Source organism: Verticillium alfalfae, genomic scaffold (assembly GCF_000150825.1).
Source record: "Verticillium alfalfae VaMs.102 supercont1.2 genomic scaffold, whole genome shotgun sequence".
NCBI lineage: Eukaryota > Fungi > Ascomycota > Sordariomycetes > Glomerellales > Plectosphaerellaceae > Verticillium > Verticillium alfalfae.
Window position 1 is genome coordinate 570,635 of NW_003315037.1, and position 9,233 is coordinate 579,867.

General features: G+C 57.2%; 3 protein-coding genes across 3 annotated transcripts; 2 read left to right on the forward strand and 1 right to left on the reverse strand.

Moving 5' to 3' along the window:
* Positions 1–99: 99 nt before the first annotated feature.
* VDBG_01655 (sterol esterase TGL1) lies at positions 100–2,285 on the forward strand (the record flags this gene model as incomplete). The annotated part of the gene is made up of 6 exons (XM_003007421.1): positions 100–171; positions 228–279; positions 389–559; positions 656–705; positions 765–886; positions 943–2,285. 6 exons carry the CDS (start codon positions 100–102, stop codon positions 2,186–2,188), a joined length of 1,713 nt encoding a protein of 570 aa, XP_003007467.1.
* Positions 2,286–3,688: 1,403 nt separating this feature from the next.
* VDBG_01656 (sphingoid long-chain base transporter RSB1) lies at positions 3,689–4,796 on the forward strand (the record flags this gene model as incomplete). Its single annotated transcript, XM_003007422.1, has 2 exons — positions 3,689–4,195; positions 4,317–4,796. 2 exons carry the CDS (start codon positions 3,689–3,691, stop codon positions 4,794–4,796), a joined length of 987 nt encoding a protein of 328 aa, XP_003007468.1.
* An 833-nt stretch (positions 4,797–5,629) lies between these two features.
* VDBG_01657 (conserved hypothetical protein) lies at positions 5,630–8,949 on the reverse strand (the record flags this gene model as incomplete). Its single annotated transcript, XM_003007423.1, has 2 exons — positions 5,630–8,336; positions 8,399–8,949. 2 exons carry the CDS (start codon positions 8,947–8,949, stop codon positions 5,630–5,632), a joined length of 3,258 nt encoding a protein of 1,085 aa, XP_003007469.1.
* Positions 8,950–9,233: the final 284 nt, after the last annotated feature.

The following is a 9,233-nucleotide window of genomic DNA, read 5'->3' on the forward strand; positions in this document are numbered from 1 at the left end:
CCATTTATCGGGCGATTGAACATGTGAGAGACAGACAACCCAATCCCCCCATGCGTCGCCTCCCATCCCACTGACAATTCTCGTGGCAAAGCATCGAATATGCCGCTCTTGTCGGGTCGTTCCTTCTCGTCGGCTTCGAGGCCGTCATTCGCATCCTCACTCTCGCACTCCGTACGTCCTCGTCAACGCCCGCTATCTCGCCATCCACTGACACGACCTCGCTCCAGCATCCTCTCTCATCACGCTCTTCTACCGCGCGTCGCGTCGTCTCTTCAATAGGTGGGCGACGCCTGCGCAGAAACGGGCGGAGCAAAAACACAATTGTACGCATGACGCACGCGCCCGTCGCTTTCGCCGCACCTAGGATCATCGCTAACTGAATAACTAGCCATCGCGACCTCTGTTCGCGACGCCTCTGATTTTGTCGACCTGTGCCGCCTCTATGGATACGAAGCAGAAGAACATGTCACCCAGACGAAGGACGGATTCTTGCTCGGCCTGCACCGATTGGCGTGGAAGAAGGGCGAGGAGGGCAAGAAGGTCAACAATGGACCCAACAGTTTGCGAAAGAAGGTGGTCTATCTGCACCATGGCCCCATGGACTGCCTCATTGAATCTCGAGAATTCTGGTGTCTTTTCTGACGAGACGCTAGAGCCGCTCCCTTCCCTTTTGTTCTTCGTCGAGCAGGGGCTAAGATGTTCTGGGTGAGTTCCCTGATACCCAAGTTCGGGCCTAAATGTACAGCAACGTTGACACGCCACAGCTGGGGAACACCCGAGGCAACAAGTACTCGAAAAAGTCAGTCAAGCACTCGCCAACATCCCTGGAGTTCGGGAACTTTTCCATCGAGGAGTTTGCATTCCACGACATCCCCGACAGCATTTCGTACATTCTCGACACCACGAGCCAAAAGAGCCTGTCTTACATCGGCTTCTCCCCAGGGCACGGGGCCAAGCTTTCGCGACATTGGCCATCCACCCCAAGCTGAACGGCCAGGTCAAACGTGTTTTATCGCGCTGGCGCCCGCCATGTCGCCTGCCGGCCTGTCGAACGGTATCGTGGACGCACTGGTCAAGGCGTCCCCCGCAGGTCCTCTTCCTGCTGTTCGGTCGCCGGTCGATCCTCAGCTCGGCTACCATGTGGCAGTCGATCCTGTACCCGCCCATCTTCGTCAAGCTCATCGACTACGGGCTGACGTTTCTCTTCAACTGGCGGACCAAGAACATTACCGTCAGCCAAAAGTTGGCCGCCTACCCGCACTTGTACTCGTTCACCAGCACCAAGAGCGTGGTGCACTGGTTCCAGATCATCCGCAACAAGTCTTTCCAGATGTACGACGACGACGTGCAGCAGCACATGTCGCTGAACACGTCGAGCAAGTATACCAAGGTGGCCAAGTACCCGACGCGCAACATCAAGACGCCGATCGTGCTCGTCTACGGCGGCAGCGACTCGCTGGTCGACATCAAGGTGATGCTGCGCGAGCTGCCTCCGCAGACGGTGGCGACGGAGATCCCGCACTACGAGCACCTCGACTTCCTATGGGGGCGCGACGTCGACCATCAGGTGTTTCCGCACGTGTTCGACGCGCTCGACAACTTTACAGACCCGCAGCACTCGGCGGAGGAGTTCGCCAAGTATCAGATGGCGCGGGAGGAGAGCCTCATCGAGTCGGGTGCTGCGTACCACGGTCACGCCTCCCGCGCAAGCGACGCCTCAACGAGCGACCTGTCGACGCTGGTGGTAGAAAATGGCCAGAATGGCACTCGGCCCGTGACGCCCACGACGCCCGTGCAACAGAGGTCACGAGGGCGGCCGTCGGGCATCCCGTCGCCGCAGAACACGACGCGCGCGCGGACAGCGTACCAGCACCAGCACCAGGCGGTCGAGCACAGGCCGGCATCGTCCGACGATGGTGCGGACTCGCGACCCTCGACGGCTGATCAGCAAACGCTGGACGGGGCGCAGGAGGTCAAGGAGTCGCCGGCGACGAAGCTCAAGGGCATTGGCGTCCGTCGGGGCAGTGGCGGCAGCGCGCTGAGTTTCGAGGGCGGGCGCGGGATTAACATTGGCACGGGGAAAGCACCGGGCGTCTCTGGGCTGGTGACGACGGGAGGCATCGATACCAAGGGCGTCATAAACGCCAGCCCGGTGTCAGAGGCGAGGAGGAAGAAGAAGAAGACGTGAGAGCACATGTTGACTTGAGACAGTAGGTTTTTTTACTTCAGTAAAGCGCATACATGGCGCAGATCCCCAGGGATAGGAGCACACAATAAAGATGTAAATTTTTTTTCTAGCAATTACGTCGATATCGAGCCCAGAAGTCTGGGTAAACGTCGAGCGTGTTGTCGAAGTAGCAACCCCAAGTAGTACAACAGCGAGGAGGCTCTGCATCGGTCGCTGCCTGATTTAGGAAAGACAAGCAGTGGCCCGTGCTCTGCTTATTGTTCTGATCCTAGACGTGTACGTGTGCGCCAAGCCGGCTCTCGCTTCTTCGGCCTTTCGCCTCTTCGCTCACCTCGCTTCATTCAGGACAACGACGGCGTACGAGTGAAGAAGCTATCTGCAAGCAGCCATATGGAGCGTCACGTGGTGATGTTCAATTCTCAAGCGTTGCGTGTCTCTCTAGAGACAAGCTGTCTGCATCGCAAAGCCTCACCCGTCCAGGACATTCTCGTCTTACGGTACACAGCAACGTGCCCACCACATAGGGAATCTTGATCCATGATGAGCTTCTTTTCTTCTTTGGCGGCTACTGTGACCTCTGCCTGAAAGTTTAAGCTTCGAAGGATGACTGACCCCATGAAGATCTAATCCCGTGGGTGAACGTGCTCAGAAAGTCCACGTCGTACCAACTCCAGCTCCTGCTGACATGTTCGCTGAGGCACTCTTCTGACTGGGCCGTTCGCACTCGCACTTTTGCTCACTCCCCGGGCGGTCTGAGCCACGTTCGAAGACGCCTCTCATCTCCATCTCGGTCCCCGAGGAACTTGACAGGCGGAGGAAGCGATAGCTTCAGCCATGTCAGGCTGTTGATGAGCTGGCAGGGTTCCCGTCTGACACACGACACACGACACCCGGCCGTCTGCCGGGATGACAGATGCCCCCCTTGACGCCCTCAACGCCCGTCGACAAGATGCGGTGACGGGCTGTTGGAGGCTGACACCCGCGCTCTCGTTGGCCGCCTCGCTTCCTCGTCATATCCTGAGACCGCTCACGGTCCATCGCACTTCGCGTCTCGTCCCTTCGTGGTCCCCTTTCCTCGCAGATCGAAGGATGCTAAGCCCTCTCGATTCGCGTTTATCGTGCTGTGTCATCCATCGCTCGGGAGGACACAGCCACCCCCAGTACCGCTGTTTTGCAGATGCTGGTGCCTGATGTCTCTGCTCTAATTGCTTGCTGGGTACGCGGTTCCGAGTTGATACACTCCTTTTTGCACAGAGGTGCTTACTGCTATTTTCAACATGCCTCTCCTGGCAGCATGTTGAGCAGCACTCGCAATCATGGGCAGGTTCATCGTAGCACTTCCCATATAATGGCCCATGTCCTCCTCCTCTCCTGACCTCCTGTCAGCAAGCAACAACTCACCTATCTCCCACCGGCTCTTCTCTAGAATTCCCTCGACTTCGTCTTCATCCTCACATCTGCTGCCTTATCTCTTCCATACTTCTCTACCACTCTCTCGTCATGAGCGCTCCCACCGGTTCCGAAACCTGGTCCGACCGGGACTGGTTTGACTGGTGCTACAACAACAGCGACAGCCTCGAATGTGAGGACATGGACAGCTACTACGAGTACCGCCTCAGCATCGGCGCCAACGCGACTATGCTGGCCCTCTTCTCCCTCTCCGCCCTCGCCTACATCACCACCTACGCCGTCACCCGCCGCGGCCTCTCCTTCTTCATCGCCATGATCCTCGGCGTCGCTTGCGAGATTCTCGGCTACGCCGGCCGCGTCGTCAGCTGGCAGAACCGCTGGGACGAGAACGGCTTCCTCATCCAGATCTGCTGCCTCACCATCGGCCCCGCCTTCCTGGCGGCCGGCATCTACCTGTGTCTGCGCCGCATCGTCTACGCCTATGGCGCTGCGAACTCGCGCATCAAGCCCGAGTGGTACACCCCGCATCGTAAGCCGTGCTCTCCGCGCCCCGCGACGTACTCATGGCTAACGCGCACCCCGCTCCCAGTTCATCCCGTGCGACGTCATCTCCCTCGTGCTCCAGGCCCTCGGCGGCGCCATGGCCTCCATCGCCTCGACAAACGACGAGTCCTCCGAGACGGGCGACAACATCATGCTCGGCGGCCTCGTCTTCCAGGTCGTGACCATGCTCATCTTCATGCTCGTGACGGCCGACTTTGCCCTCAACACGCTCCGCCGCAGCCGCCGCCTCGGCGCCGCCGCGGCCCTCGACCAGGACCCGACGCTGTCGGCCGTGCGGGCCTCGCGCCTCTTCCGCGCCTTCCTCGCCGCCCTGACCCTGAGCTTCGTCTGCATCTTCATCCGCTGCGTCTTCCGCGTCGCCGAGCTCTCCGGCGGCTGGACGGGGCCCCTCATGCGCCGCCAGGACCTCTTCATCGCCTTTGAGAGCGCCATGATCGCCACGGCCGTGCTGCTGCTCAACGTCCTGCATCCGGCCTTGGCCTGCGCCCCTTTGCTCGAGGGCGTCGGCGGCCTTCACATTTGCGGCCGCCGCGGCGACAGGGAGAAGAAAGGGGCCCAGCCCGGCGGTGCGGCGCGGCGCGGATTCCGCCATTGGGGCAAGAGCGAAGCCAGCTCTACCTCGGATGGCGTGTAGGCCCGCACTTGGGGTCTAATACAGAGGTCTCTGTCATCGTGGCTTTTTAATCCTCCGTATTCTCGTTTCTCGTGTCTGGGCGTATGCGGTTGGAGGCAGCTGGTAGATCCTACGAATGTCGTGGCGAGGGTTCAACTGGGACAGAGGTGATGAACAGAGCTCAATATGTTGGAAAATTGAAAGACGGCCTTACTTCAATCATGTACGCGTGAAATTTTCTTGCGAGGTAGCTTCAAGTTGACCGTTGCAGGGCTACATAGACTCAATAATGTCACTACAACAACAATAAGGCCATGTGCTACATTCAGCTTTTGAGAGACGATGATGAAGACTTGGTCAATTTCAGGGGTATATCAAGTCAAAAACCGAACAAGAAATGGAGAATCTATCGATTGGTCTTCCAGACCAAAACCGGCCCGTCCCAAGGTATAAAATGCGTATGCGTATCAACCACTGCCTAGTGTCATCAAGATCTCTTGCCGTTTTCGGGCTCCCGGATCCGGTATTCGTCAGAAGGAAAGGTACATCCAGTTGTGTGCGTGTGTGAGTCTGCGTATTTGTGCAAAAGAGAGAAGAAATAGGAAAAGCGTGTGTATCCGCGGGGAAGGTCTGGTGTATCCAAGTCGCGTCGGTCGACGTACGCCAGGTGTATGCGTGCTATACTTTGCAAAGGAAATATATTTACAACGTTGAAGGATCGTGGTTGTGTGAAAAGGGGCCTGCCGATGCACATCATGACATGCCTTATGATACATCCATTTTTATGTTATAAAATAAGGGAAGCCGGGGCGCGGACGCTTTGTAGATTCGAATGAGTTGTGTGTCCGCTGTGCTCAGCTCCAGAGTTGGACGTTTCGGTATGCCGGCGAGTTGTAGCTGTGTAGTATTCGATAGGGTGGGTTCGTACCGCCGCTTTGGTTTCGCGAATGGCCGAGTCGAGGGTCAGCAGGCCCTGAGCGACCGAAGTTCTGCTCCTCCCCGCGCCATGACTGCTCCTGAAGCTGCAAGAGTTGGTTCTGGTAGTATCCCCCAGTCTGCATCTGCATTTGCGTGCTAGTCTGGTACCGGCCCTGTCCGAAGCCAGCATGCCGCTGGAGACTACTGTGACCGTCGTAGCTGGACCGGTGTCGCAGGCCTGGACTGCGTACTTGCTGAGCTCCAACGGTGGCGCTCATAGGGCGATGAATACCATGGTTTGCGGCAGACGAGGTCCCGCGGTTTGCAGAGGAGTTGAGATGGCTGGGCTGCACCGAAGCCAAAGCTGCATGCTGGAGGTGCTGGAATTCAGGTTTGATGGACGGCACAGGTGGTGCGGAGAGAGGCGGGCCTTGAAGGCTATCGCGGCTGCTTTTGCGCGACATCGATTGTGGACTGGCTCCAGCCGACTTTCTGCGTGTTCTGAGACTAACAGGAGGCATCGACTTCATCTTCTGTCGAGGCGGGGACGTTTCGGGTAGCTCCGGGATTGGCGATCTGCATGATGGCGAGGGCTGCCTACTAGCAGACGATCTTGTTCTGATGGGTGGTGGACGGCAGTAACCCAGATCTCGTTCCTGCTGCGCCGTCATAGTCATGGACCTCCTCGTGTCGGTGTATTGGCGGTCATTCGCGGGAAGGGCGGTGAAGGCTTGATCGAACGCACTTCGGCCAACGCTATCGCGGGTCGAGTCAATGCTCGTGACGCTCGATTCGAAACCGTTCTGGATGAGTTCATTTTCTTGAGACTGGTCGCTCTGTTGCTTGTGCGTGGAGATCGGCTTTCGCCGGATGCTTTTGCGCGACATGATCGCTGCTGCTGCCTGAGAGATTGACGCCGAAATGGGCTGCAGACTCCGTCGACGTGCAACTTTGGACGTCTCAGCGACAGCAGCTGAGGTTGCTTCTGGTGAAGTCAACGAGTCCCGAATGCTGTTGATACCACCAGCTTCTACGCTACCGACACTCAATATTGTCTTCAGGGTGTCTTTGCTTGGTTGATGATGCACAGTGAGTTGCTTGGACATCATTGGATACTTTCCCGTGTGTTCCATAAGTTTTGCCTCAACCTCCCGAGGTATTGATGGAATAGACGATTCGACAGAATGGGTTGGGTGAACTGCAGGCGGCCCGCGCATACCTGCGCCACTAAGCAGCCTTTGGAGCTTGTTTCTGTTGCTGCTGTTGCCGCCGATACTCAGCGCTGAGCTGGATCTTTCCTCTGCAGGACCCATAGATGCAGAGCCAGCCGGCGTACTTTCTGATTTCTCAGGCGTTCGGCCGAAGATGTAGGACGAGGAAGCGTGCAGCCTTTTACGCATCTTGCTCGAGGAGGACGGAGAGTGCATGTCGTCGGACGCTGTCTGGAGAGGACTCCAAGGCGAGAGAACCTGCTTCGGAGAAGCAAGGTCTGTCGGCGAACAAATTCGAGGTGATAGCGCAGTGTTGCTCTCAACTTGGTGATCTGAAATGCAAGGCTGCGTCGAGCCCATTCCATTGAGGTCGTTAGTGTTAGGACTTGTATCCATGGCATCGCTCCATATCTTGGCCTTCCCATCTGTTCTGGCGCGACTGGGGCGTTCATTCCCTCCAACAGCCTTCCTGGAGCTGAACGAACGCAGCGAGACGTTTGAGCTATATCCAGAATCGGCTTTTGCTAAAGGTCTGAGAACGTCTGCAGGCCCCTCTGATACAGGTGTGATGACAAGCCCACTGTCGGTTCGCACGACGCCTTGTGCAATATCTTGCCTTGCTACGGGTCGTTCAATAGCCGGCTTTGCACTGGGATCTTCTCTTACGTCGAGAACCTCGTAAGGGGCGTACTCGGGCGAAAGACAGTGACCCGACGTATCTCCAGGCTCTTCGTAACCGACAAACGTGCTCTGGGATACGGAAGAAACAGTCTTGCGATTGATAAAAGTGGTAGTGATAGGAGCAAGCGTCTGCTTGGGAGTTTGCACCGCCATGGGTATCTCGCATTCCTGGGCCCTATCGAAAGCATTGTCGTGCGGAAGGTCGCCGTCGATACTGGGGGCGGGGCTGGCGGCGCCGTTGGTAATTCTCAGGGAACCGTGCTTCATGGCTCCCAGCTGCCTGTAATCGAGCTCTGACGGAGTCTCCACCCTTTCCACCTCATCCACGGCAATGATTCTCGGGGGTGGCATCGATATGACCCGTACGACTTCGGCTTCTGCCACGTACGAACCACGCCTGGAGCGACCACCTACGGGGGTCGGCGGGTGGCTGTGGCGGAAGCTCGATTTTCGTGACACGGAACTATCCCCTGGCTTGCGCGTCGCCACACCAGGCGTCTGGATCACTGAGCGACGACGAGCAGGCGCATAAAGGGACACGTTAGAATTCACTCTCGGTATGGATACAGCTGGCACCTCGTGAGGATGTGAGCTCTTCCACGTGGCTTGATCAATTTCACCCAGCTGGGGTTCAACCGTAAATGATTCGGGCTCCTGGACCAGGGTTCGGTCCGCCATGTTGAGCAATCGCCTCGACTCGTAAGAAGACATGTCGTAATTGACCGACTGGCGGTTACCAGCGATATTCCAGCTGTGATAACCCATATTAGCCACTTCAAATGGCGACGGTAGATTACTCCATGCATCGCTTACCTCTCCAACTGTTGCCTGGCGTGGTCCAAATTTGCTTGAGATTCCCAGTTCATGGAATTTGCTCTGGAAGACCTCTCGCCAGGCATGGGTGGCACCAGGCCGCTTCTTCTCCTATTCGTCCTGTCCTCTTGGGAACTTTTCGACCGGAAAAGCCCCGAGGAGCGTCGATACCAGTCTTTGGAGCCGCCGGTGTGGTTCGAAGTTGTCTCCTGCGGGATTGAAGGCGCTATGAGAACATTGGAAAAGCTCGATGGCGCTGGGGAAAGCATCACTGGCGATGGCAATGCAGAGGATCGGCGCGTGTCCACGGTCAAGTTTTGGTTGGGATTGGGGCTAGGGTTCGGCGGAAGCGGTGAGACGCTGGAAGCAATCGACGGAGCGTTCGAGTCCCGACGGCGGGAAGCTGTATTGGACGATGCATGATTGCCGACGCGTGGCTTTGAGAGCTTCTGCGGCTGCCTTTTGGCTGGCGGCGGCGGACATATATCATCCTGCGCGGCGTGAATATTTGATTGAGAATGCAGCGTCTCGACAGACGGTGCGTTGCCCATGGCGAATAGTGACGTGCCGAAGAGGAGAGAACCGGCCTAGCTCTCACTTCAGTTTTCAAACTCGCTGTATAGTCTGTTTGTCGTAGTCGTGAGTCCCCGCCAACGCACGAAGCCAGCAATGAGATAGCTAGTCGAATAGTGTGGGAGCCAGGCTCAGATACGTAGCCCGGAGACAGTGACGTTGAGGGCGTCCAAGAGCTTCAGCGTCAGAAGAAAGGCGGCCGGTGGGTAACAGGAGTGCCAGTGTTTAAGAACGTAGCGCAAGGCGATTTGAAACATCATGC